The 27,742-nt window shown below is 50.9% G+C and overlaps 2 protein-coding genes across 25 annotated transcripts in view; one reads left to right on the top strand and one right to left on the bottom strand.

Annotated features, from left to right (window-relative positions):
* Window positions 1–11,057, top strand: part of LOC107531512 (protocadherin gamma-C4) — a 146,226-nt gene extending 135,169 nt beyond the window's left edge. For 23 of the 24 annotated variants that reach the window (XM_087816303.1, XM_016205586.2, XM_087816313.1 and 20 more), the window contains exons 3-4: window positions 4,321–4,409; window positions 9,049–11,057. In XM_087816303.1, the coding sequence (XP_087672429.1) occupies window positions 4,321–4,409; window positions 9,049–9,275 (316 nt within the window). In that variant the 3' untranslated portion in view covers window positions 9,276–11,057. The remainder of the gene's footprint in view (window positions 1–4,320; window positions 4,410–9,048) is intronic. The other variant, XR_001602629.2, reaches the window with a different exon arrangement.
* A 2,313-nt stretch (window positions 11,058–13,370) lies between these two features.
* The window catches only part of DIAPH1 (diaphanous related formin 1), an 81,389-nt gene continuing 67,017 nt past the window's right edge, over window positions 13,371–27,742 (bottom strand). The window contains exons 20-28 of the mRNA XM_087816301.1: window positions 26,924–27,018; window positions 26,256–26,357; window positions 25,882–26,121; window positions 25,630–25,759; window positions 24,783–24,907; window positions 24,047–24,211; window positions 23,785–23,920; window positions 21,783–21,869; window positions 13,371–15,353 (exon numbers count right to left, since the gene is read on the bottom strand). Coding sequence (XP_087672427.1) covers window positions 15,196–15,353; window positions 21,783–21,869; window positions 23,785–23,920; window positions 24,047–24,211; window positions 24,783–24,907; window positions 25,630–25,759; window positions 25,882–26,121; window positions 26,256–26,357; window positions 26,924–27,018 — 1,238 coding nt within the window. The 3' untranslated portion in view covers window positions 13,371–15,195. The remainder of the gene's footprint in view (window positions 15,354–21,782; window positions 21,870–23,784; window positions 23,921–24,046; window positions 24,212–24,782; window positions 24,908–25,629; window positions 25,760–25,881; window positions 26,122–26,255; window positions 26,358–26,923; window positions 27,019–27,742) is intronic.

Here is a 27,742-nt window from a genome sequence, read left to right as displayed (position 1 = left end):
AAGCCCCACCAGCTGCTCTGGGCTGAGCAGCTCTCCCCTGCCTCACGTCCCTGTTCATCAAATGAGAGACCGGGTCGCCTGACATACATGTGGGAGCTCTGAGGGAGATGGAGATGGCTCAAGAGCTCTCCCATCCTCAACCTCTCCCATCCTCAACCTGAGCGGGATCAGACAAGCAGTTCTGATCCAGCTCCAAAGTGGCCCAGACAAAGTAAGTGTTAGGAGCCCAGTCCAGCAACTGCGACTCCCCTTCATTCAATTAATAGTAAGACCTACTGCAGACCAGGTAGCACTCTAATACAGGATATAAAGACACACTCCCTGTCCTCAGGAGTTCATGGTGTTGAGGGGGACAAGTATTAATCAAATCATCACAAAAACATAAATGTAAGATTGAAGCTATCTTAAGTGCCATGAAGAGCAGTACATGGTAGTGAGAGCATAAAACAGGGATTTGACTTGGTCAGGGAGCAGGAAGATGCCCAGAAGGAAATGAGGCTGTGCTGGAATCTAAAGGATGATTATGAATTAACTAGCTGAAGGAGAGCTAAGAGCATTGCAGGTAGAGGGGTGGGGGAAGCATATGCAAAGGCCCTGTGGTGAGGCATCTCAGGATCAACAGAATGACAGGAAGTTTTTTTCTGTGCTGCCCTTCCAATGAGTAAATTGGAGTGAGGGCGTGATGGGGGAGATTTCTCTTACTCAATCTAACCCTGGTTCCAGCCCTCCACTGCTTTTCTGCCCCACTCCCTCCCCACCATCTTGGCTACTGGCATACCAGGTTCAAAATAGAGCTAGTGTTGACTTCTTCAGTAAACCTGGTCAGAGTTCAAGCCAGCACTGGGTCACGCTGCCTAGAGAAAGGGAACAGGCTCGAGTTCTGAAGTTCTTGCTTGCCAGGTGCTCCTCCTCCCCACCACTGTCCCCTCTCAGGTCATTCTTTTGGCGTCTGACCCCAACAGCTGTTGTCTCAAGGTCTGAATCCTGCAAGCCAGTTCTCCCGTCTCAGGCTGTAACCAGGCCCCAGCCTGCAGCTGTCCCCAGCCTCTGCACAGAGGAGACAGTCTCCATGCAGCTTCCCCTGGTCCCCATTCTGTTCTCTTTGATAGTTTCACACAACCCTTCCCCACTCCCCACCCTCCTCTGAGAGACACTGTCCCTGCTCTCCCTCAGTTTGGGCAGTCATTCAACAAACAAGTAGCAAATTGTTGTTTTCTGTTCTTAAAATAGTACATGCTCATTATAGAAACATGAGAAATAGAGAACAAATTTTGAAAAAGTACTTACAATTTCACAACCCAGTGAAACAACCACTAACATTTTTTTAATATGGAAAATTTCAAATTAAAAGCCCAGAAAAATAATAAAATGAACTTCTAGGATCCCACTACTCAACTCCAACTAATTCCCTTTCTTGTTTTACTTCTATCTCCACCCCCACCTTGATTTATTTTGAGCAGTCTCAGACATCATATAATTTTATCTCAGTCTTCACTATATTTCACAGACATTTTAAAACATGTAAACACTAAAAATAATATTAACTAAAAAATAATATATAAGTAATAAATTAATAAACTAATATCACTAAATATCCAGTTTGTATTCACATTTTCCCAATTACATATCTCTCTGTTAATTCGTTTGCATGCTTATCCAAATTAAGCTCGCCTTGTTGTATTTGGTTGAGTATCTCAACTCTCTTAAACTCTTTTAGCATTTTCATCTGCATCTTCCTAAACCTTTTGTGTGTGTGTGTGTGCAGCCAAGGAGCATAGGCTTCCCCTTTTTAAAAAAATCTGATCACTTAAATAAACTGTTTGTGAATTTGTTCCCAGAATGCTGAGAACTTTCATTCCCAGTGAACCAGTATATTTCTCACCAGTTTTTTTTCCTTTGTAGCAATTAAGGTCCTACTGTTCATTAGTATTGTAGCTTTTTTTGGTCTTTGCAATATATCACAAAAGTTCCCCCGTGTCTATAGCAAATTCTTGAAAAATCATTTATTGCATAATAGCCCCTCATAGAGGGTGGGGCAAAAGTAGGTTTACAGTTGTGAGTTCGTGAAACACAGTTTATTGTTGCATTATTATTTATTAATTATTGTATTATTTTCCATAGAAATGACTGTAAACCTACTTTTGCCCAACCCTATATATGTATGTTTTTAAATGCTGATAGGCTTTTACTACATTGAAAATATATACATGCATTTAAATTTTATTGGTGAAATCTAGGCTGATACAGGAAGCATTTTATTAAAGCCCAGCCTCTGGGATGCTCCTCAGCACACACCCAGCACCAAGACGCAAGCTCCTTAGGGCAAGGACTAGATCTATCATCACTTAAGTCCTAGGGCCTGTCATGGGCACTGACGCAGTGGGTCCTTGGAGAAGGGTCAGTTAGATGTGGTCTCCCCTCTACTTTCATTTTCCATTGCTTCCCAAACCCTGGAAGGGCCCCTATACCTACTGCTGGGGGCCGAGGCCCTCCCTGCTGAAGCCGAGCATGTTGTCTATAAGATCACAGGCTTTGGAGTCACACTGGGCCTAATTCAGGTTGCAGCTCTGCCATTTACCAGCTGTGTGACTCTGGGAAAGTTTCTCAACCTCTCTGAGTCCCGATTTCACCTGCCGGAAAATAGGGATAATCATAACGCTTACCGCAGGCGGTCCTGAGGCTGAAACAGACCATATGTGTTATATATGTGTGTCCCAGTAAGCCTAGAGTCCAGAAATAGGAAGCTCTCAGGAACTGGTTCCAAAAGAAGGCCCCCCCCCCCTTGCTTCACTCAGCCCCTGCCCAGCTTCACAGAGCTGGCAGGCTGACCAGGTGCTTGGCCTCCAACCTTTAACTGTTTCCCCAGATTTCTCTTTGCAGCCTGGCCCACCCCCTTCCACTTACCTTTATTCCCTCAGCACCACTACCCACCTCCACAGGGCACCTCCTAACCTGGCATCTGACCCTGTTGTCTACCTCACAGCCCCAAAGCTCTTCTCCTGGCTGCCCCCACCATCTGCTGTCCCCACTCTGTCCCCATTAGGCCCTTCACCTAGGCCTGAGCCCACCTGCCTCAGCCCTGCGCCCCCAGGCAGGCCCGCAGAGAGCTCTGAGGTTGCAAGTCAGGACTTCTGGTGACAGAGGTGGCTGAGGCCCCATCACTGAGCTCCTGTCCTCCCAAAGCTAACCGCAACCCTCTCACAGGAGCAAGAGTGATTTAAATACTTAAATTGATCATGACAACCCCCCCTTTAAACACCTCAGTGGCTTCCCAGAGCTCTTAGGATGAGCCCACATCTCTAGTGTCTGCTCTGCAGGTCCAGCCCCTGATACCACCTCCCTGGTGGCAGCCACACTGGCTTTTCCTTCGTCCTTCAACAGGCCTGGCCTCCCCCAGCCCGGCCTCCCCAGCCTCGGCACGTTACTCCCCCGCCAGGAAAGCTCCCTCCCCAGCACCACACCCTCTCCTAGGTAACTGAATTTGAGCCCTCAATTTTTTACTTTGAAATGTTTCAAACCTCTCAAAAAGTTGAAAGAATAGTATGCTGAACATCTGAATACCCTTTTTACCTAGGTTTATCATTTGTTAGTATTTTGCTCATTTGTTTTATCCCTCTCCCCACACACACACACACACACACACACACACTCACACACTCACTCACGCATACACACTCATGCCGTCAAGGTCTCCCCTCCACTGGTGCCAAGTCCTCATAGTGACCTGACACTCTCCACGGGCCTCTTCCCATTCATTCAGGCAACAAATATTTATTGAGGAACTTCGATGTGCCAGGCGGTGCCACGGGTCGCCTAATAGACTGTGTGTGTTAGGGTGCTTCCCCCTCTCCTCAAAAACGGAAATGATTTGATCCTTGAAAATTCCAGAAAAGCATGGAAATAGTCACTATCGGAAAAACCCAAGTTGGGTTGGAATTCCTTAGGGCTCTCTAACGGTTAGCGTTTCTCACGATTATGAATCACCCTGTGCTTTTCTCACTGCTTAGAGCACCTGAAGGGCTAACGAGGCGCCGCAGTAGGAAGCAGGCACAGTCTTGCCACACAGAGCTGGAGCTGGGGGCTTGGGTGTCCCCCTGACACACTGTTTATTTGATCAAGGCAGAGGATGTGAGCTGGCATCCCAGAGAACAGGGGCTTCTGAAGGACTGTGTAAATTACCCCCTACTTTGCTGAAAGGGAGCAGGGCTTGGGTGTAGTGGGGGGATAAGGTACTAGGTTTGGGAGCCCTGGGAGAGGACAGGAGGGCCATGAGCTAGGCTGGCCTTGGACACTGTGCTTACCATCCCTCTCTCTCTCCAGCTCCCAAAATGGCGATGAAACCGGCACCTGGCCCAACAACCAGTTTGACACAGAGATGCTGCAAGCCATGATCTTGGCCTCGGCCAGCGGTGAGTTGTGCCAGTGTGTGTGTCGGGGCGGGAGGCCCGGGTTCCGGGGCATCCCACAGCACCGTGCCCTGAGACTGGCCATCAGCCTGCTGGTTCTAGAGGACTCATTACTCCGGAACATCAAGCCAGGCTAAGGAACTGCTGAGGGACGGGGGGTCCTGGGATGCCCAGAGGGGGGTGAACAAGGAAAGATTCATGGAGGAGATGTGGGAAGTAGTGCTTGAGAGTCTGGCCCTGAAAGGGAACAGCATGGGTCTGGTCCCAGCTCTGCCACTTATGATCTTTGTGACTTTGATCAATGTGCTTAATTTCTCTAAACCTCAGTTTCCTCAGCTTAGAAAATGGGGGCAGAGACCTCAAAGGGCTGTCGTGAGGATTAAATGAGATGGTACCACAAAGCACGAAGCACTGGGTCTGGCGCAAAGGCCCTCAATCCAGGATGGGGGGGTATTCCCAGCAGAGAGAACACACTTTTGATATGTGAGACCCCTTCTCTTTTGCTAACCCACCTTCGGAGCAGGATTTGAGTTTTCCCACTTGGCTAATGAAGAACTTCACATGAAATAGCGATTCAGTTGATGGTTATTGTCTCTAAAAACTCACAAGGACTCTGAACAGGGGGACTAGAATAATATCATTAGTACTTAAGAGCACAGGCTTTGGAGGCAGGTCAACATGGACTCAAATTCTGCCACCCCTGTGTAACTGTGAGTCCTCTGGGCCTCAGTTTCACTCACCCTAAAATGGGTACAATAATAACAGCTCTCATTGTGATGTTATGAGGGCCTCAGCACAGAATTGATGAGACTAAGGGCACAATATGTACTGGCTAAAACGGATTATTATCTTTATTGATCCATAGGAGCAGATAGAAGGCAGAATTAGAATAATGCCTATTAATAAGAACTAGCTTCTGGAGCAGCGAATCCTCGGCTTCTATGGGAGCTGGTGTAGGATTAAGGCATTGGCCTTACATAGTAACTGAGTGCCCTGCCCTCCAGTATGGAGGGCTGGTGGGCAGAGAACCAGGTAAAATCAGAACAATAGTCACCATAACCATGCCCGTGTATCAGCCCAGGCACATGCCAGACAAACCATATGGGCCTTGTGTCAATGAGCCCTCTCAGCAGCTCTGCAAGGCAGGTCTGATTACTTCCATTTGACAGACCAGAGAAAACTAAGATTCCTGAGAACTAAGATTCCGGAGAACTAAGATCTCTGAGGCTGCAGATTCTAACTCTGCCTGGCTCCCAAGTTTATGTTCTTTCTGCTACAGATCCAGCCTCGGTTTCCCTCTTAGCTGACTAGGTCTAGAGGCCGAAATCTCACTGCCCTGCACTATTCTCCCAGGTTAGGGCTGCCAGATAAAACACAAGATGATCAGTTAAATTTTAACCGCAGATAAACAACAAATAATGCTTTAGCATAAGTAGGTCCCAAGCGTTAGTACTGGGACATACACCACTAGAAAGCTGTTCGTCGTTGGCCTGAAATTCATATTTAACTGGGCACCCTGTGTTTTTATTTGCTAAACCTTGCAGGCTTCCCCCAGATGTCTGTGAGGCCGAGGGGGGCCAAGACTGTGCTTGGGTAGGGAGAAGTGGTAGAGGCGACAAGCCTTCCTGGATGGAGGGTGGAGCGGAGCCCAGAGAGGCCCGATGCTGGGTTTGGGGAGAGGCCAAGTCGGTTCTTGAGGGAAGTAAACTAAACAGAGAGTCAGGTATATTTAGCTCCAGTGGCCTTGAAGTGGCCCTAAGGCCAGGAAGTGGGCTTTGTATCCTAAATCCAGATTTTAAAAACAGAAATGGAGTATTTATGGCCCCAAACCCTCCCCAAAGGTCCCCTGGGTCAACGCAGGCTGGCCTCCCTCTCAGGGCTCCTGCCTCTGGCCCACACAGGGCCTGACCTGGGTGTAAGCCTGGGCTCTGGGGAGCAGGCCCTGAGGGTGGAGGTGGCAGGGTCAGGCCCTACTCTCACTTTCACACCCGCCTCCTTGCCCTGGAGCCAGAGAGGTTCCTGGAGTCCAGCCCAGCCAGGCCTGTGGGGCTGCTGAGGGGGAGTAAGTAGGGGGGAGAGAGTAAGTACACTTGGGAGGCCTCTTAAATAAACATTTCAGGAGGAGGTGTGCTCTCAAGGAGCCTGCGGTTTGCAGTTCAACTGTCTGGGGTCGAGCTTGACCAGGCCTCCCTGGGCTGCTCTAGAGTTGCTGCACTCAGCCCTGGGGTAGGAGGGCAGGAGGCAAGGGGAGGTTATGGTGCCTGGAGCTGTTTCCCCAGGAGACACTGGCACCAGAGAGCCCAGCACCACTCCCACCTCCTCCAAACCAGAGGATGCCCAGCTTCCTTCCTGCTGCTCTTCCAAGTCTGTTTCTCTTGACCAGTGTGGGTCTTATGGGGGAAGAAAGAGGGGCCATTGGAGAATTGATTCTATAGAAGGTCAGCCTGCAATCCAACACCTCCCTCAGATTCACAGACGGGAAACTGAGGCCTGAATCATGCAGAGCCTCTGTCAAGGTCCCACAGCTCCTTAGTGGCAGAGCTGAGCAGACAGAACTGAAGGGTCAGCCTCTTTCTGTTAGGATTCTTCTTCCTCTGGTCCAGCTCAGCTCCACTGCACCCCACAGGGCCAGGGTGACTTTAGCCAGGCTTCCGGGACAAGGTGGCAGTGGCTGGCTTTGTCATTTTCACCCATTCTGGTGTCTTCAGAGATCTTGGGTGGGCCTAGGATGTGGATGGGCCTGGCTTCCAGTTACCCGGTCAAGCCCCTTCTTTCCTTCTGTTTCTGCCTCTCTCCCCCGTTTCTCCCAATGGGCTCTTTTTTCGCCCTCATTCCCTTCTCCCCCCCCCTCCCCCCGAGCGCGCTCTCGCTCTTCCGAGTTCCAAAGCGTCCCCTCTGGCCCTTAAATCACTCAGGAATCCAGCTCCTGAAGCCCGACCTGGCCCCCTCCCCCCAGGCTGGAAGAGGGAACGTGGGAGGGGAGGGGCCACAGTGGGGGTCCCAGCTCCCTCCTGGAGTCAATTAGGGGAAACAGAGAACTGTTAGTGCAAAGAAAGGGCTGGGGAGGGGGGGGAGAAGGCGAGAAGGAAGTGGACAGCCGCTCCCCCCTCCCAACCCCTCTCCCAGCCCCCAGAAAGCCCTCTGCCCCAGGGACTGGGGATTGAGACGGAGGCTGCGGAAACCTGAGAGCCGGAGGGAGGAGACAAGAGACCCTGGCTCATCCCTCCTTCCCTTCTCTTATCCCCTCCCCCATCCTGTGCCATTCTTTGAAAACGTTTCCTGTCTCCCTATTTCTCAATCCCTGGTTGGTGTCCCAGGATTACTCAGCCTCTCCAGCTTTAGTCACCCTCTCTACCCACTCCCAGGGTCCGGGGTGGGGGCAGAAGGGGGCTGAGAGGAAAGCTCCTGTCAGCCTGGCTGGGGCTGGGCTGGGCACGCCTGGGCTTTAACCCTCCGGCTGCCAGAGGACTCCGATACCCTTGTGAACTCAGCCAACACCATCAAAACTCCTGGTTCCTCCCCCCTCCCGCACACTCAGCGATGACGCACCGTATGAAGATGGTGATGGGAGCGCCGCGCTGACACTCAGCGGGCAAGTGCCCGGGCACTGGGCACGCGCTGTCCCCTTTAAGCCTCACCAAGCCCAGGGCTCTGCCTTTAAGGAGAGTACAGATCACCTGGAGATCTTGTTAAAATGCAGATTTGGAGTCTGCATTTCCAACAAGCTCTCAGCTGATGCTGAGCCAGGGCCAGAGTTTGTATTTCTCGGGACCCCTGCATCTTCTGTACAGCAGGAAGTTGGGCAGGACACTCACTGTCTGATGTCACCTGGCTCTGACATTGAGCCTGTCTGTCCCCGGATCACCACCTGCTCAGCCTCACAGAAGACTGCTCCTGCCTATCTTCTCTCCCCTCCTCTACCCTGAGAGGATTTTGAGGGCCACGCTGCTGCTGCTGGCGGTGCATGCCCTACATACCGTACATACGCTCACATACATGTAGGCCTCACCCCTGCTCTAACCAGTGCTGGCTGGTATGGCCGTGGCCTAGTCGTTTACTTTCTCTGAGCCTTGCTCCCCTAAAGTGTAGAGCGGGACTACACCACAAACCTCTCGGGGTTGTGGCGCTGAGGTGAGAAGCCATCACACCTGAGCACCATCTAGCAAAGTGCTTGGCACCGAGCAGACGTCAGTTGCTGCTCTGAAAGGAATGCCTGGAGGAGCATCCGCTCCTGGCCAATAGCAGGACCTCTAAATGCCAGCTCTGCGCCAGGCACTGGTTGGAGAAGGAAAGGAGGGCACACAAACCATGGCTGAAGGCCCCCAGGAGCCGACAGTGTAGTGTGGAAGCCAGAGAAAGGCCAGGGCAGGATCTGAGAGCCAGAGCCTCAGCCTGAGAGAAATAGCAGCGAGCATATCTTAAGCCCTTGCCTTAGGTGAATAGGTAACGGAGCTGGGAAGCAAACCCGGCCTGTGGGCCCAGAGCCCCTGACCTCCACCCACTGGGGTAGATGGTCTCCCAGTGCTCGGCGGGGGCGGAACCGGGTGCTTTGCAGGATTACTGAACTGCTTGTGCTATAAGAGAGCGACTGTCACTGTCGGGGACCCAAGGTTTAGCCCCTGACTTTCCTCTGTCTCTGCAGAAGCCGCTGACGGGAGCTCCACCCTGGGAGGGGGCGCTGGCACCATGGGCTTGAGTGCCCGCTACGGGCCCCAGTTTACCCTGCAGCACGTGCCTGACTACCGCCAGAACGTCTACATCCCGGGCAGCAATGCCACACTGACCAACGCCGCGGGCAAACGGGATGGCAAGGCTCCGGCAGGTGGCAACGGCAATAAGAAGAAGTCTGGCAAGAAGGAGAAGAAGTAACGCGGGGGCCGGGCCGGAGCCACAGCCGCAGGGCCGCCTCCCCCAACCAGCCCAGCCTCCCCCTACCTGGACCCAGGACGGGGTTTTCAGGGCTCGCTCCCAGGATCCTGGTGGGGCCCAGGCCATGCTCCCCTTGGGAAACAAACAAGTGCCCAGTCAACAGCCCCCTCTCTGCTCCAGGGGATTGAATATGCAAAGGGAGTTCTGCTGGGAACCCCCATCCAATCAATTGCCGTGCCCGTGGGGGTGGTGGGGTCAGTGCAGACACCATTTATCACACCTGCTTTAGTTGTAGCTGAGCTCCTCCATCTTCCAAATCCAGTCAGGCCCACCCGTCCCCTGCCTCCCTCCTACCTATTCACCCCACCCCACTCCTTCAACAGCTCCTTTTCCTTGAGTAGGGTGGTTGGGGTGTTGAGGTACCTGGTGACCTAAAAAGGCTCATAGTTCTGAAGAGTTGAAAGGCCATCATGGCCACTTGGCCTCTCCAATTCTCAGATCTCCCCCAAAGCATGGTTTGGTGCCAGTCCCTTCACCTCCTTCCAGACCCTGAGACCAAGCTCAAGTTTTGGGAGACATAGTCACCATTCCATGGTACCGATGCTTGCTGGATTTAGGGAGGGCACTTTGCTACCGTGCCTCTTCCCAATGCTCTAGGGACCAGTGCTTTGTGTTGTTTCGTTTCTCATTGTTTGATGTTTCCACTGCATGCTGCGACTGCCCTCCCCAAACAAGAGACTCCGTTGCATGTTCCGAGACAGTATCCAGTGGTAAGATAAAGAAGGGAAGGGTGCATATGTGGATGGGGGGTGGACAAACCCTGACCCATCAGTTAACAGGGTCTTGCAGGAGGCTCTGTATGTCCCCAGGGTACTGAACAGATCCCCATATTCCAGCCATAAACCAAGCTCCAGGTTGGACCCTCATCTACCACATGCAGGGCTCCACCCAAGCAGCCAGCTTTGGGCTGAGTTAGCAGCACCAACGGATTTAAACCGACCTTACAGTCCAAGGAAGGTTTGAACAGGTTTGGGACTGGGTTCCCTGGAGAGGTCAGAGGGGCCTCTGTGGGTGCTGGGTACTCCAGAGGTGCCACTAGTGGAAAGGGAGGTGCCCCCAGCAGGAAGGGAGGGCCATTGTTGGTCCCTGGGTTGGGGAGGCAAGGGGCTAGAGCAGGGACCAAGTGGACAGAAAGTCGCAGCCCAGGATCAGGCTTCTCCACGGGGCCCCGGCATTTCCCAAGCCTCCGTCCTTCACCTTGACAGGTGCCATTTCTTCTCTGTGAAGGCCACCGCCCAGGTCCTCAGTCCGCCCCCTAGTGGCCAGAGCCTGGTTAAAGTCCCCAGTGCCTCCTTGTGCATAAACCTTCCTCTGCCTACCCACTTCTGTCCCCCCCGAGTCCCGTTCATCCAGCGGGGCTGCGCGAGAACCCCACCCTAGTCCTTAGAGTAGTGTAGAGACCCCCTCCCTCTTTTGGCTGGTGTAGAATAAATAGCCAATAGTGTAGTGCGGTGTGCTTTTCCGTGATGGCGAGTGGGCAGCGGGCGGCGGGCTCCGCGCAGCCGTCTGTCCTTGAATCTGCCTGCGGTGGCCCGTGCTGTGTTTCGTGCTGTGTCCACGCACTGCGGCGACCCCCTCCCCGGTACTGACTCCTATAAGCGCTTCTCTTTGCATAGTCACGTAGGTCCCCACCCCTTTCCTGTGTCTCACGCAAGTTTTATACTCTAATATTTATATGGCTTTTTTTCTTTGAAAAAAATAATAAAAAGGTTTCTTCTGAAAGATTGAACGTTTCTGGGTAAGAGATGGAGGGAGGCTCCCGAGGAGTTTGGATGAAGCGACGAGCTGAGGGGTGCAAGCTGGAAGAAGAGTGGGGTCGGGAGGCGATTGCGATGTTTGCATCTTGGTTGTGAGTCTGTGCATGACTGTCAAGAGTGTGTGGATGCAACAGCGTTGCGCATGTGTAATAGTGCGCGATTGACCGCGAGCGCGCTGGCGGATCTGTAGACCGTGTGTGTAATCGGCTGGCGGGTCCGCCGGGGGGAGGGGACATCTGAGCGTGGCGTGTCAGTGTGCAATCGAGCGTGCAGCTGGATGCTCGCGGCTCCCTCCGTTACCGTTCTAAGCGCCAGTCTCCAGGCAGAAGAGGAGACCCCGGCGCGGGGGCGGACGCGGGTTGGCGCCGGGCAAACTGCGTTGGAGAGGGGGCGGGGAAGGTCTCCTTAGTGCCCACCCCTTCTCCTCTGAAACTACCACCGCCAGCGCCCTCGCGGGCTTCGATGGAGGAGGGGGGACTCTCCTTTGCCTGCCCGCCCCCTTCCGCTGCCTAGGGGGTTTGGGAACACCGCGGGAGTGGGAGGGAATGCCAGAGCCGCTTCCCTGAAGGCCCGGTCTATATCTTGGGCCTCAGTTTCCCTTCTTGAAATTCACCTTTCCACTCTTCTCTTCGCAGCAAAGCCAAGAAAATTGGAGGGCTCATCGCTTTCTTGCCCGGGAGTTGGTGAGGGTGGTGAAAGGGACTGAAAAGGCTAGGCAGGAAATGAGATAGCCCACCCCAGGACCCCTCTCCCTCTCTCCCTCCCTCTTCTTCTCCCTGCTTTTCCATCCCCTCCTCAGCTCTCCCAGCTCCCCGCCTCCTCCGCCCGCCTCCCGGAGGCACAGTGGGATTCCGAGGTTGCTGCAGCCTGAGAAGCTGCTAGAAACAGGGAGGGGAGACCCCGAGGGCCGGAAGGACGTGAAGGCTGACCCACTGGGGCTAACGAGAGGATGGGCGAGGGTATATGCCCAACCGCCGGGAGGGAGGAGGCTGTCCGCGTGGAGCCTCTCAGAGCTGGTTCATGCCTTTTGCCAGCTCCTTAAGTCTGTTGTCATGGAAACCAAGCCTTCCAACTAAGCATCTAGGGGCGGCTTTCCTGCGTGGGAGGGAGGGTGGTGCGCGCGGCTGCTGAGATGGAAGCGGGTTTTCGTTTCTGGAAGCCAGGCTGCAGAGGGCGGGGAGCCGGGCGCCTGGGTTCTATTCTAGGCTAGGCAGCCGGCTCGCAAAGCAGAGCGTGAGCAGCTGCGGTTGGTCCCCTAATTGGTATGTGTGCCTATATAGCTGGGAGCCAGAACCGCCTGGCCTCTGCGCCTAGGGAGAGAGGAAGTGGGCAGCCCACCCCCACGCCCCCAGCCCTACTGGGGAGGCAGCTGCCCAGGCTCCAGGGCTATTTAAAAGGCTTTTATTTCCAGTTCCAGAGCTTGCCCAAATGGGTTTGCGGTCCTCTGCAGGCCCCTCCCTGCCTATTCCGAGCCTGCTCATAGATTGTAAGGTTTCTTTGTGCAGGTCACAACGTGCTCAAACAAGTATGACGCAGAGCAGCAAGTCATCTGGAGCACGACCTCTGGCTTCTGACCTCTGGTGGGCAGGCTCAGGTTTCCACCCAGAGTAAGCTCCTCTAGTCCGGAATGTGGTCTGTGGCCACCAAAGAGGAGCGGGGGATGGGAGAATGGGAGTCAGGGAGAGACACAGGTACTGCCAAGAAACTGTGACTGACACCTGGGGGCATGGAGAGCTGGGGAGCTAGAACTGGATTTTAAAAAAGGGCTCTGCCCTAGCCACTTTGGCTCCAGCGGTTAGAGTGTCGGCCCCGACTGAAGGGTCCCGGGTTCGATTCTGGCCAAGGGCACGTGCCTCCATTGCAGGCTCAATCTGCCACCCCTGCTGGGCGGTGGGGGCAGCAACCAATCAATGTCTCTCTCACATCGATGTTTCTCTCTCCCTCTCTCTCTCTCTCTCCCTTCACTCTCTCTGAAAAGCAATGGAAAAAATATCCTCAGGTGCGGATAAGAAAAAAGGGTTCTAAGCCAAGAGGCAGCAATGAGGAAGGGCAGGGGGCCTGAACTGGGGCCCTGCTCCTTTATGGGGGGCAAGTGGCAGGGCAGAAGCCATCATGTATTAAACATCTCTAGGCCTCAACCATAGTTTCTAGCACACGGACACCTTGAGCTTTTTGACAATGATCTGCCAGGTCAACCAGGGATTTGAGGCAGGACAAGAGGGAGGGGCCTGGGTGAGTGAAAAGAACTCGCTCAGGAATGCACACAGGAGGCTGCCGGCAGTAGTTTCAATGCTTTATTAACAGTTGGAAACAAACCCAACAAACTGGAGGTGATGACATCCCAGAAGCCCGAGAGGCGAGGGAAATAGGTTTGCATTTTGTCCCTTTTTAAAATTTTTTATTAAATGCATCTTAGCAAAAGTAGATTAAAAAAGAAAGGGTCAAAGCCCCAGATGTCAGCAGGGAGAGGAAGGAGACCTAGGGAGCAGCAGGGCCCTCATACCAGTCTTCCGAGAATAGCAGAAAGAGCTGCTGTTGCCCCTTCACACAGGCTCCAGCAACCAGAACCTTCTTCTTGGCGTCAAGGCCTCGGTGCAAGAGCCTTTAGTCTCCCCTAAGCTCCCCCTGCGCTAACAGCCATCCATAATCTGGGCCCAGCCTTAAGAGTGCTATTCTGTCTCCCTACCGGGGTGGGAAGATGAAAGGAACACGGGGTGGGCACAGTGTCACCTTGAGCCAGAGTCTGAGCTTCCCGTGGCTGGGGCCACTGAACAGTTTGGCCTGCCCACTGTTCAGCGGGAGCAGGGGTACGAAGTGTGGGTGCACTCCTGTGCCCACTTCCCCAGTGTCCAGTTAGCATCTGCACATTTGGCTTGATAAATATATTAAATTTATAAAAACTCTGTGGTCTCAGAGCTCCCATTACTCTTAGGCGTGGTTCAGTTCAACCACAGAAGAGCTTCCTCCTCTGCCAGGGTTGGACGCTGGGCGAGAATCTGCACTGGCCTCAAGGGCCCAGAAGGCTTGAGAGCCGAGGTGGAGGTCCAGGGGTCTGTTCAGCATTAGGCCTGCGGGGAGAAATCCCAAGGACTCTGGAACCTGCCATCAAAGCTTCTTACATTATGGAGGAGAAAGGGGGAAGGAAGAGTTATTTTTCTTTAAAAAAAAAAAATCTCATACAAAAATAGATCCATTTGCTAAACAATTTCTCAGCCAGGAGGCTCCACCTCCCACTTCCTTGGAGACAGAGGGTGAGGTGTTAGGATGGTCACAATACAGCCCGCACTCCAGATGAGATGCACCAAAGCTCCGGGGAGGGCACGAGGAGGGACCATGGCTCAGTAGCCAGGGGCTGGTGCAGAGCGTCCAGAGAGGCAAGGGCACAAAGCATGGCAGCAGGCTGCGGCAGGTCCCACAATGTCTCTATGCCCAGCCTGCCTGCCCACAGGCTCTGGCCTAGGCCACAGTGGAACAGATAAAAGTGGTTCAGATTCTTTTTGGTTGGGGAGGCCTTTCTCAGGAAGGTGGAGTAAGGGTGGCATTTGCTCCCCACTTCCTTAGAAGCAGCTCCCAAAGCCACACCACTAGTAATAAATAACAACAGCCAGGAGAAGAAAGAGCAGAGAGGGAGGGACAGCAATGAAAGTTGGGATATAGCCCAAGGTTCACAAGCCCCATGCTGTTCTCAGGGCCAGAGAAACCACAAAAGAAAAGCTCAAAGCCAGCAAGATTGACCTATGGGAAGCCCACTGGAAAGCCAGGGGCTGAGAAAGCAGGCAGGGCCTTGTCTGAGACAGGCCTCAGAGTAACAGAGAGGAGACACTTGGGGTTAAGGCAGCAAACACCGAGCCTGCTTTGGTAATGCAACAGCCAGGGCTGGTTGGGTGGGCTCAGGCCTCCCCCATACTGCCCTTTCCTTCTGGCCTCCAGGCAGCTGAAGCCGTGTGTGATGTACATAGAGCAGCAGGCCAGAGAGAAAGACAGGGTCAGGGCGATGGGAGCGGCCACCCCACAGGGATATCTCCATGACCCTTTAGGCACAGGCTGCAGGGCTGGGCAGTCTGGGGCTCCACTGAGGAGCTGCCATGGCCGCAGGACCCAGATTAGCTTGCACGGCCAATCAACTCCATGGGTTCCTCCAGGATTGTGGGGACTCCATCACTGGTCTTGGGCACCTTTGCAGCAACAGCAGTCATGGCATCGTCCTTGGTCAGCTCCGAGGCCAGCAGAGATGTGACTGCACACCCGGCCTTCCTGTTGGCTGCAAGAGAAAGCATAGGAGAGCTTGTCCACAGAAGGCCCCTCTGAACTCTGGGGCAGACATTTAGCAAGACGCCATGCAAACGCTGCTGTCCTGTCTGGTTCACAGAGGCCCTTATTTTGAAGGAGGGGCAGAGACCTAAAATGATGTGGAGTATACCCTTGGGTGGGGGTGTCGAGAATATAAGAGAGTATCCTGCAGGCAAGAGAGCAAGCCGTGCTCTTGCTTTCCTGTGTGAAAACAGCACAGAGGTTTGAATACAGCTAGACAGACACAACAGGGTTCAAGTGTTAGCTATGTAGCTTAAAGAGAGCTAAGTACTCAAAACCGGCGCTCTCATCGCAATGTTGGTGGAATGAAATAGCCACGAGCTTAGTAAACAGTTGTTTTGTCCGCAGTTCCTAGGCCAAAACCACTTTCCGTCTGCCCCAGGAGGGCTGTCCCAAGCAGAGAAGGCCAGGGGGACTCCTGCAAAAAGGAGCAGCAGCCACGCGCTGACATCACATGCATGTCACACTCCCACGAGTCCCACCAACCCTCCCTCCCTCTCCCCACATGTCCACACACCTGGCTCTCTCCACCTCCTCAAGGGTAGCAGCTGTGATACAATTAGAGTTCGTGTGTGTTGGGGGAGGGGTAATGGGTAATAAAAGGTAAGTCGGGGAAGGCAGAGCTAGGGTCAAGGATGGCCCCTACAAAGAAATCTTGGTCCCGTGGCTGAGGGACTGGAAGCTCCAGGAATCATGCTAACAGCAAGAGGAGACCCAGTAAACCCCTGAGTTTCTGTCCTCACTGCTGGAAGCCATCCCGAGACTCATACTCATGAATGGGACCCAGACTTACAGCTCCAAACCCTCAACAAGAAGGCAGTTTCTTGGACCATGCCCATCTCATGCCATCCGCCTCTTCCCACGCCCCGGGAGCAGCATGGAGAGAGCACATGTACACCAAGAGCTGCCTGCCTGGGGGGACGGAGGCAGACACAAAAGGCCACAGACGCTCTAATTCCATTTCTATAAAATGTCTGAAATGGGCAGATCCATAGAGGTAGAAAGCAGATTAGCTGTTGCCAGGGGCTGGGGGAGGGGGGATGAGGTGTGACTGCTAACCGGATGGAGCTTCCTTTTGGGGGATGAAAATGTTTTAAAATTAGACAGTGGTGATGGCTGCACAACCTTGGGAGCATACTAAGAAACACTGAATTGTATACTTTAAAGGGTGGACTTTAGGCGTGTGGTTTATATCTCAATTTAAAAAAAAGAGCTTGCTGGGTCATGGGAAAGCTGAGTGGAGAAAGCAGTGTCTCAGTCTTAAAGGAGCAGGGGCAGATGAAGCCGGGCTCTCCCAAATGCAGCCTTCCTTCCTACCGCATTCCTGCGCGCGGGCAGCTGTGTCCCGCCCCCCCCCCCGGGAGGGAGGGAGGGAGGGAGGGGTCCAGAGGAGCCAGGGAACAAAGCACCCAGAACAGCTCTGCCTTCTTTAGACCAGCAGAAAGCTTTGGGGAGCGCAGAAGCCAGACAGGCTTAGGGGGCCCAAGTCATCACCAGGGCTGTCAGCTTCTCTGCAGAAATTGGCCCAGCGCCACTGTGTTCACACGGCAAAGGCTACCTACAGGTCAGCAGAGAGCACACAGCATGCCCGCAGGTTACCAACTTACAGGTCTCCTCCTCCGCCCAGAGGCACGAGGGGCTGTCTAACAAGAGAAATAGTGAAGGCGCTGACTCAGGCACAAGGCGCATCTGGTTACAGGTGGAAGGAGAGTGACCTAGACTCTGGGGCTTTCTCGTGAACCTCTCCTTGGATTATGAACATAAATCAAGGCCTCAGTGACTGGCAGGGCAAGAGAGACATGTACTGGAATGTGACTAGCATGGTCTCCATGTATACGCTCCTCCTGTCTTCCTTCTTAGTCCCGCCAGCAAATTCTTCCTCAGACCCGCTTAGTTTCCACTCTTTCCTGAAATACTCCCTTCTCTCGTCCCTACTTCTTGTGTCTAGAGGAGCAGTAATAGTTCCCTTTTTTGTTTTTAATGGTTATTTTATTTTGTTGTTTTTGTTTATGTTTTTTTATTGATTTCAGAAAGAGGAAGGGAGAGGGGAAGAGAGAGAGAAACATCAATGATGAGAGAGTCATTGATCGGCTGCCTCCTGCACGCCCCCGATTGGGGATCGAGCCCAAAACCCAGGCATGTGCCCTGACCGGGAATCGAACCACGATCTCCTGGATCCTAGGTCGATGCTCAACTGCTGAGCCACGCCAGCTGGGCAGTAATAGCTCACTTTTAATGAGCCAGCCGATAGTAACTCTCTTCTTCCAACTGCTCCTTTGAATTTATTCTACAGGAGTTAAGAAAATCTGCAACTGTGTGTGTGAGAGTCGTGAGAACTGTGTATGTGCTGGAAATAACATTGACTCCAGAACCCTGGCCTTCAGGGACACCTGTGCTCAGCAACAAGGGAGGTGTTGGAGTTCAAGTGGCACATGTCTTAGGCCTCTTCTAGCTCTGGTTTCTTCCTCTAATCTAAGATACCAGTTGTACCTAATCAAGCAGTGTTTCCAGATTTTTCTAGATTCAGAAAGCTTCTGGTGCATTACAGATTCCATAAAAATTAGGAGTGGATGGTAGGTGGGGAGAAGACCCAAAGTGCCCTTTCAAATCTAGAGAGAAGGTACTCTAGGGATGGACACGTATGTAGCCTAAGGTCAGCATTAGAAATGAGAGCTCTTGTGGGAACTGGGAACAGAATCAATGAACCCCAGCTTCCACTGTGTCTTCAGGGTCACAGTTAAGCTGAATAGCTTGAACAATCCAGAAAAACTGATCTCTCTCCCTCCTTTCCCTAACATGGGTACTTTTTAAGACCACTGAAAAGTAGCCACAGAAGCAGATACACATTTTGACTGCATGGGATCAGGCAGGATCATTAAGCCATGAGAGAGCAGTCCCACAGACTATGGGGAAAAGGGAACAATCTTGAGACATCGGTCAAAGCTGAGGACAGGTTCCCATAAGTTAGGGGTGGGCTAGGATAAAAACACCAGCAAAATCAACCATATAACACTAGCATAGATGAATCAGAAAAAGGTTAATGGTTTGGAAAGACATTTATAACACCGGCGGGGAACTACTACTAAAGAGGAAGCACTCTTGTTAATAAGCTTCCTTAGGGAACAGGAAACTAGGCCAGGCGGGGCGGGGCAATCATTACCATCCTACAGAACTCATTATTGTCTTGTCTCCTAATTATAATTCCTGTCCTATTTTTACAGAAGTAGAAGGAGAATGAGAGAGGGCTGGGAAATTCTCTCAACCTTCTACAGACAGGTGGTCATCAGAAAACTCCCTGAAGCAATTTCCCCATGTCCAGGGCTCTCCTTGCTGGGAGGTATGAGAGACTGTTTCTGCCTACACAGAAGGGTCGCTGTCATCTGCCGTCCAGTTGTGCAGGCTTAGTGGAAGTAGGCCTGAACTTGGCTTCAAGAAAGTGGGCTATAGCTCTGGCTCTACCATTAGCCAGCTCTGTAGATTTGGGCAAGGCCTTATCTGGGCCTTAATTCCCTTTACCTATGAGGTTAGGTGCTAATCACTAGAGGGCCTAGAGGCTTTCCCAGCTCTAAGGCTCTGTTAGTGTAGGTGGAGTCTTCAGGGAAGCAGGGAAGTAGCAGAGGGAAGGAAAGGGAGGTGAATTTCTTCCTTCCCTGGACTTTCATCCTATGAGCAGATGGCCTGTATAAGAGGCTACAGTTCAGACATGGAGATAAAGTTGAGTCATTAAAACCACAAGGAGACTCAATCATCAGCCTGAAATAGTAGCAGTGATACAATCACATGGATTCTTCCCCCCTGACACTCAAACCACTGTTCTCCAGCACCCTGCAGATCCCAGCAGTTTATGTGTCACTTTTAATGAGCCAGCCTGATAGTAACTCTGCTCTTCCAGCTGCTCAATGGGTCTTTGTATACTGGTCACTCCCTCAGGTCTCCAGAGACCAAAGATTTTTTGTAACATTCCTTTAAATCTGAGGGAGAAGGCTAGTGTCTTTGAATGGGGACAGCTGCCTCTGTGCGGCTGAGGAGGGCTGTAAGGCAGATCTGCTTGGCTATACTTGTTTTTTGGCTCAAAGCAATTGGCCAGGAGGAACTGCCAGAGGCAACCAAGCACCAGCTAAGTCCAGCAGACACCCAGGGAAACCCACAGCCACCAGAGCCTGTAGAGTTTGAGAATGGGGCCTTCTGGGCCCAACCTTTCCTATTCTCTTAATCCTATTGTCACACAAGTAAAAGATATTAAAGCTGGAAAGGGCCCTAGAGGCCATTTCAGTCCAATTCTCATTTTATATATGAAAAAACTGAGTCCCGGAAACTTGTCTAAGGTAACCTAGACAGCATCCGAGTTAGACTTGACTTGGGGTTTTTGATCCTAGTCCTGTGCTCTTTGCACTCTACACTGATGCCTTCCGTCTACATTTACTGGAAGGCCACATCACTTTATATGATGTGAATGCACCCAGGTCTAAAGAGCTTACCAGAGTAACTAGAAATGTCTCCCTGAGAGATGCTCCCAGATATGTTCAGGTGTGTTCAGTGAACTCAAAGCCCAGAAAGATAAGATTACAGGATGGAGCCAATTTAAACGGCATGTACTTCTCCTTTTCACCCTCTTTTTGCATCTCTATCCTATTATGAGTCTCCTCCAATTCCCCTTCCACTGGGAAACAATACTTTGACTAATTCCGGTCCGTTGCTGAAGTTATGTTCCGACAGGATCCCTGCTTCCTCTGCACGGGAGTCCTGGTTTCCCACTCGGGAGGAGTGGGCTCCCCAGCAGAGGGAAGCTGTCTGGCTGCCTGTGTACAGGAAGCACCTGGGATTGGAGCAGCTCCACAGGAAGAGGCTTGAAGGGAATTCCCCACTAAAAGTCTGATGCAGGCTGGTGCTTAGCTGAGAGGACAGAGGAAAACAGTGAGCAATGTGCTTTCGTTTGGCTAGAAATGCTAAATGGAAGGCCACATCACCTTATATGGTGGATGGGAAACCATGTCACAGGACCTCTAAAGACTAAACACTACCATAAAAGAAATACTACCAGCTGCATTCTCTACCCAAACACTGATCTAGAGGACTGAATGCCTTGTCCCTCTTCCTCTCTAGGGAGCCTGTACTCAGAGGATGCCAGAGCGTAGGTAAGAGTCATAACAGAGACCCTCCAGTTTAGGGAAGGTTCTGATGTCACAGAAGGGAATTTCCCTCTGGATATTCCCAGTATGGGTAGAAATAGGCAGTCTGTCATTACAGATGAAACTCACAGTGACCTACAAGATTTGGGCCAGGACATAGTTTATGAGCTAGTATGCTCTATATCCTTGATCTTCAGGTCCCTTTCCAGGCTATGACCAGTATGATAAGCCCTACAGATTCCACTGTGTTAACAGCTCAGTACTGGCCAAGGCACAACTCTTCCTCTTTACAATAACCTGAAAGTAAAGGTCATCAAACAGGCCTACAAATGTACCAGCCAGGGACTAGGGTCCATAGCTCTAACACTCAGAAGTAGAAGCCCTTCATGATGCCTCTTCCGTAATTCCCACCCTTCAACCTATGAAAGCAGCTATCACTCCTAGTCACAAACTTTACTGACACAGTGGTGCAGGTCAATAACACATGAGGGGTAGCCTTGGCTTTATCTTCTGGACTAGTCAGTAGTACACTTCCTTCAAAGGAAACTTATCCGCTGATCCTCATACTAATGCCTGGGTCACTTGTCCTCCTATCCCCATAACTCTTCTGAGAGGCTCTGGCTCAGTGTAATCCACTTAAGTGCTCTGAAGGTTGGGAGAGGAGACTGTAGGGGAGTAAAATGGGGAAGGCAACTGCACCCAAGGGAAAGGTAGTTCTCAGACACAGCACAATCCTGCCATTGAGATGCTCCTCTATATCTGGGGGAAATGATGCCTAACCTTCTCCCCACAGGACTTTATGCTTTTTATTAGTCTCTATCTCTTTCGCTTGTGAACTTGAAAGTAAGGACTCCTCATTTATTCTTTCTTCGTATTTCCTAACTTCTTTGTATACATCTAACTTTGTATTTGGGTCAATTCTGTTCATACACTCAAACGCCCACCCAAATCTCTGTGTCCTGAATCATGGTTCGCCTGCTCCAGGTTACTGCTGCAAGGGTGGGGAGAAATGCAAAAATCATCAGATGTAACTGATATGCAGTCAGTCCCTCAAGCCCTAGTTCTCCAAGCCAGTACTTTCTAATATGGGAGGAAGAGGTCTACACAATCCACTCCAGATGCAGGGACTACTGTGGGGAAGTTTCTAAACTCTCAGAGCATCGTTACCTGCTCGTCAGCCCAAGAAAAGCAGGACCAGAAGTAGGGGCCCCACCCCCTTCACCGGGGGAAGGCTCCATTTGCTTGCTTACCCTGACGAGGTCCTCTCTTCCGTCGGAACGCTGCGCCAGACTGTAGGGCTTCCAGAAGACTGTCCATCACACCTGTTTCATCACCTTCTATTAGGAGCAAAGATGGAGATGTAAGCTTTTCAGGCTGAGCAGAGTGCATGTGCTGAGCCCCACACAAAATGCATGGCTTCTGCCTGGTGTCTGCTTGGCTTCCCCTTGCCCAGGATGGCTTGGGGCTCAGAGCAGACAGAAGGCTCAACCTCAAGCCTCAGCCCATGTTTACTTGTGTCTGTTTGAAAATGGTTCAGACAAAAGGTTTCATTGCCTACTAACTGCTACAAACCTTAGGATATTTTCCTGAGGTACCCTCTCCTTCCCATCCCAATCAGGATGAGCACAGAGAACTGCAGAACTGTCCCACTCCGAGACCACAATATGGATAGAGATGGGGTTATGAAATGAGCAAGGAATTATATCACTCTCTCTTTAGCCTAAAGTGCTTCACTCCAATTTACATAAACCTTGCATGCAGCACCTGGTTCCAGTTTCAGAGCAGGGTGGAGAAAAGATGAGAGAGAACTGATTAAGAGTGCATTTCACTGAAGTACTGCCCCCAGTGGCTGCATTGTCTGGATCTAAGAGAAGCATCTAAGAGAAGCATCCTAATTGGAATACAAAGAGTTAATGTAGAATCCTTGTTCCAGCCTGGCTCTGTTTCCATGGTAACAGCTTAGGGTGGTGAAATCTGAAACTCTGAAATCCCAAGGAGCCTGGAGGCTGCCAGCTTCAAGGCTGGGCTCACTGCTCTGAGCGCCACCTGCTGGCTGAACATCATCAATGCAGCTGACCTACATTCCAACCTCACTTGCTAGCCTTGGGCATCCCAGGGCCAGGACAAGGTCAGCTGTGTCACCTGATGACAAGGTACTGCCTTCATCCCAAGTCAGTTGAACTCTACCTTGCCCTATTGTGTCCTAGACAGTACCTGGGGGCAAACCCCAGGTGCCTGAGAATAGGGGAAGGGGAAGAATATTTGCTGTAGGCTTAAACAGCATTACTAGAATAGTTCATGGCTTATACACAACTGGGGTAAGAGCAGGAAATTGCTTCCCAGAAAAGTATGAAGAAAAAGTGAAATGTTCCTGCTGCTTCAGGTCCCTGACATTACAACAACAGGAAATGCCAAACAAAGTCCCTAGAGCAAAAGGTGTTAGTTAGAGCAGCCCTTGCCTCTTGTGCTCAGCAAAGCACTCTCATTCTTGCCAAACCCGGCAGCCCTGGAACCCCTTCACTTAGATGGCCTCTCAGGTTCAAGAAGGGTGCCATCAGCTCAGTGCCGTGCACAATGTGTGCTGTATTTCCGCTGGAGCAGCCAGAGGGGGGCAGGGAATCAGCAGCAGGAAAGAAGCGGAGACAGGAAACAGAGAGTCAGTAATTGAGGCCATATGTTTCAACAAAGACATGCTTCTGGTAGTAAAATAGAGATTTTGCTGAAGACAGAAGAGGGTGGCCAGCTCCTCTGCCCCCTTTCCATAAATTCAATCCACTTATAATCTGAAAGGTGTATACGATTATGCTGAAGTACTTGGGACACAGTACTGAGTGAAATAAGCAGAAAGGGAGGGCAAGCCACCATTAAAAGACAGAAGCAGGGCCAGGAAAACATTGTGGGGAAAAGAACAAAAGATTTAGCAGAGGGTATGAAAATAGGCCAGAGGCGCTTTGGACAGGCAGAAGGAAAGAGTACGTGTTACAGCAATATTAAATCACGGGGGAGATGAGACACAATGCAGAAACCAGCAAAGGCGAGAAGAGGAGGTGAGCACGGAGAGTTGGCCTGTGCATGTAACTGCGCCAGGGTGAAAGTCCAGCATCAGGATCTTGGAGGGAGAAGGCTGCCAGCAATCACTTGCCAGGAGCTGAGCTCAGACATGAGCTGTTCTCTCTGGCCTCCAGATTCTAGACAGAGAAGCTTTCCAAATGTTCCTGTCTAACCCCTCAGGCTTTCTCTTCCACTTCTTACCTGCATTCATGTCTATGAGCTGCTCTCTCTTCTGTTGCTTCTCCAGCCGCTCCTTCTCTGCCTTCTCCTTGGCCAGTTTTGCTCGCCGCATCTTTTCCTCCGTCTCCCGCCGCTTCTGGTTCTCCTTCACTGCTTGCTGTGGAGAAAATGAACCAGGGGCATGCACACACTCACACATATGCACACCCACCAGCAACCAACACGAACCCGTGGAAAGTGAAAAATGTTCTCAAGACTCAGTCGGCAGGTATTCCTTGCTCACCACAAACATATTCTTAAAGTTGTGCAGATCCATAAAGAATTCTTCCACAGACACCTTCTTGGGGTCAAAGAGGAAGTAGTCGCCCAGCTCCTTATAGAGGTTCTCCATGTTAGAGTGCATCATCCGCAGCTTGTTGTACTGTTCCTGCGCATCCTTCACAAAGTTGTGCAGCCATGGAGTCAAGGACAGGGCTAAGCAGCAGACCCACTTTTCAGCCCAGAGGAAGACAAAGATGCGTGCTGACATGCACAAGGATGTTCAGTACAGCGCTGTTTATCTTGAGGCAAAAGCCAGAAGCAATCTATATACCCACAGAGGGGCATGGTAAACCATCAACTATGGTACAACTACAGAATAGGAGGTGGCAGCTAAAAAGGGGCTGTTCCGCATACAGTGCTGTGGAAACAGGGCTAAGACAGATTGTGGGCAAAAAGCAATAAAATGCACACAATTTTTGTATAAAATAAATTCATGAAGTGCAAATCGGAAAGAAGTCCAGTGACAGTGAAACCGGGCAGATGGCAAAGGATCAAGGGGGACTTTTAGTTTATCTGCATGGTTTGCCTCCCCTGCTATAACAATGGAATGCTTTCAAAAACTATGTATTTAATGAAAAAGAAATTTTTTAAGAGGGAAAAATTGTATATCACCTGATCTATCCTGTTGGCAGCACCCCCCATCCCCCAAAGTTCCATCCCTTTCTAGGGGGCAATTCCCTACTTTCAAGAAAGGATATAGTCATTTTTTCAACAAACTTGTCTTTCTCATCTGTGGCAGCTGGGAAATTCTGAACATCACGCTCCACATCAGAAATCTGTTTCTTCATCTGATCTAGATTCTTTTGCAAGTTTTCAGCAGAAACTAAAGGAAACACAAGGGTAGGGAGAACTTACTAAGTTATGTCTTAAGACCTTCAGCTTCCGCCCCCCAGGGCACAGCTCCAGTCTGTACGTACAGTGGGTGCTTAATTATTCTAGTTCTCTTATGTACTTTCTAGTTGTTTCTCACATTTTTCCAGTGAAACTATAAATTACTTGATGACTGAGCCTCCAGCCTCCCTCTGCAAGCTGTACCATACAGAGAAGAGAGGAGAGGCTTCATTTAATTCAACAAAAATCTATGAAATCCCCTGCGATCCTGATTTCATTTATTTTAAAGAATAGGATTTGGAGGAAGGAAACATACACAGAAATAAAGAGACAGGAAAGAAATCTGTTCCCATTTCTACTGAATGCTGCTTTTTGTTTGCCTAATTCCAGGATGGTGAGGCCTAGTTTTTGTTAAGCTAATCTAGTCTCTTTTTTCTGAATGAGAATAAATGTTGTTCTAGACTAACACCACCTGTCTTTCTACAGCTGTGTTTGGTGTTTCCCCAGGAAAGAGTGCTTCCCCTTGTACACATGAGGACCTCTCTTCTGTCTGACCCTCCTCCCTGTGGCTTAGACATCAAGCCTATTCCTCTCTCTTTCCCACTTAAAACAGTCTGAACTGAAAATAATCTAAAATCTACACTCTTATTTTCTTCCCCATGCAGAGATTTGTGGGGCTTGGAAGCACTTTCTAGCTTCACCCAACCTGCCCACCTCGGCTGGCTTTCTCCACATGGGCAAGCTCATCTGGAAACTTGAGGACATCGGGATAGTCATTCTCACACAACTCAGCCAGGAAGTGCAACAATGTCATCTTCTGATCTGTGGACTTGGTGTCTCGAAGCTTGGGTAAAAGGAGAAATTGTTAGTCCCAACATCACCTCAGGCCAATAGCAGTTTGCCACATTGTGCTAATAGAGGCCAGCAGCCTTCCCTTCTGTTGCCCCCTCTAACCCTCTGGCTCACCTTGCAGAGGAAGCTGATGTTGAAGCCGAAAGCCCCAGCATTCCTGGAACCAGCATTCATAAAGTTGCCGACAAGCAGGGTGATCTCCAGAAGGTTAGAGAAGTTCTCGCTCTTCCGCACCTCCTCACACGCGGCAGTCACGGAAACAATCTCTGGCTTGATGTTCTCCACTTGCTCACCGAACTGTAGCCTGAAGAGGATGGCATTGAGGCGAGGCCGCAGGCGGGGCACAGTGCCCATCTGGGAGGAAGACAAGCAGCTCCATCACAGCCAGCAAAGGCAGAAAAGTAAGAAAAACCTACAGGTTTGAGTTGCCTATGGGAGGATCGAAGTTCCAAAGAAGCGAGGAGAGAGAGAAAGATAGGTTCACTCACCACCACGCCAAACTGCTCCGACTCTGCCAGATCATCATATTCGTCCTTCAGTTCAGAAAGCATTTTTAACTGCTCTGGCTCTGGCATCTGCTTAATGAGGTTCTGAAAGAGAGAAGGGACTGTCTCAGTGTGAGGGGGATGAGATGACAACTTGAGCCTCCTGTCAGGCCCTCACTCTGCCCAAGAACCACTAAGAAGGAAACATGGCCATGGGGGATGGGGGAGAGGCAGCTAGTGCGATGGCAGGACTGTTGAAAAATATACCAGAAACAACCTGACCACCAGAGATGGAAGCTTACCCAAAGCTAGCATTTTTATTTTTTTTTAAATATGTTTTTATTGATTTTAGAGAGAGAAGAAGGACGAGGAAGATAGAAACATTGATGAGAGAGAAACAGCAACATCAACTGGCTGTGTCGTGCATGCCCCCCACACCACCACTCCAGGATTGAGCCCACAACCTGGGCATGTGCCCTGACTGGCAACTGAGTCTGTGACCTCTTGGTTCATGGGCTGACACTCAACCACTGGGCCATACCAGCCGGGCAAAGCTAGCATTCTTTAAGTCAACAATCCAGAGGAGGAGCCTCATCCTCCACACAGAGAGGAGACGAGGCTGGTGCACAGCGATGCAGAGCCAGCTCCAGCACGGCCACCTGGCGCCTTACCTGGATCATAGACTCAGTGAGAACAGCCTCATTCACCTCCAGGATGACATTCTTAATCTCTTGATAGGGCATGCGGAAGGAACCCAGAAAGATGGCTGCCGGAAAACAAGATATAAAGACATGTTCTCAGTCTCTTCCTCCTTCCAGCCCACCCTACAAACCTCTGCTGGACAATTTTCCTATCAGTCGGTGCTCTTTTAAAGTCTCTATCCGAAACCTCCACCACCTCCACACTGCCTACATAGTTAGATTCCAAGTTCCTGAGTCCACCCAGTGTTTAAGGTTCCCACCTCCCAGCTTTCTCTCTCATTAATCCCTACATTGGTGCCACATACCAGCCCCATTGTTCCAGGCACCACATTCTACAAACACTGTGAGGCCTGCCTTTGCTCCCAGGAAGTCTTTGATCTTCTCTATCTATATACATCAAAGACGTTTGCCCCACTCTATTTTAGTTCCCTACTCTCATGATTCCATCCTTAAAGTGACTGTTGCCTAGAAATGCTCAGATTCTTAACGGCCATATCCCATTTCCTAACAAACACATCCTATCCTTCTAGCTCTCTCACTCACTAATCTCTAAATGGGAGAGCCTTCTGTCGCCCTCCCCCCACTCTCTCTCTCTCATTCTGTCTCTGAAGAGGGCTGATCATTCCATTTTCTCTGAATGAATCAATTCCATCAATTCCTCTTTGCTTTCTCTATTTAACCTAGACTCTATAGTCTATCACTTTGCTCTATACTATTATTCCCATTTCTATTAACTCATTTCTGTTCCTTGTTTCCTTCTCCTTCCAGTCCCTGGTTAATCTGATTTCT

Source organism: Miniopterus natalensis, chromosome 4, assembly GCF_054644295.1.
Source record: "Miniopterus natalensis isolate mMinNat1 chromosome 4, mMinNat1.hap1, whole genome shotgun sequence".
Lineage (NCBI taxonomy): Eukaryota > Metazoa > Chordata > Mammalia > Chiroptera > Miniopteridae > Miniopterus > Miniopterus natalensis.
The sequence above is the reverse complement of the archived record's forward strand: the minus strand, read 5'-3'. Positions and strand labels throughout refer to the sequence as shown.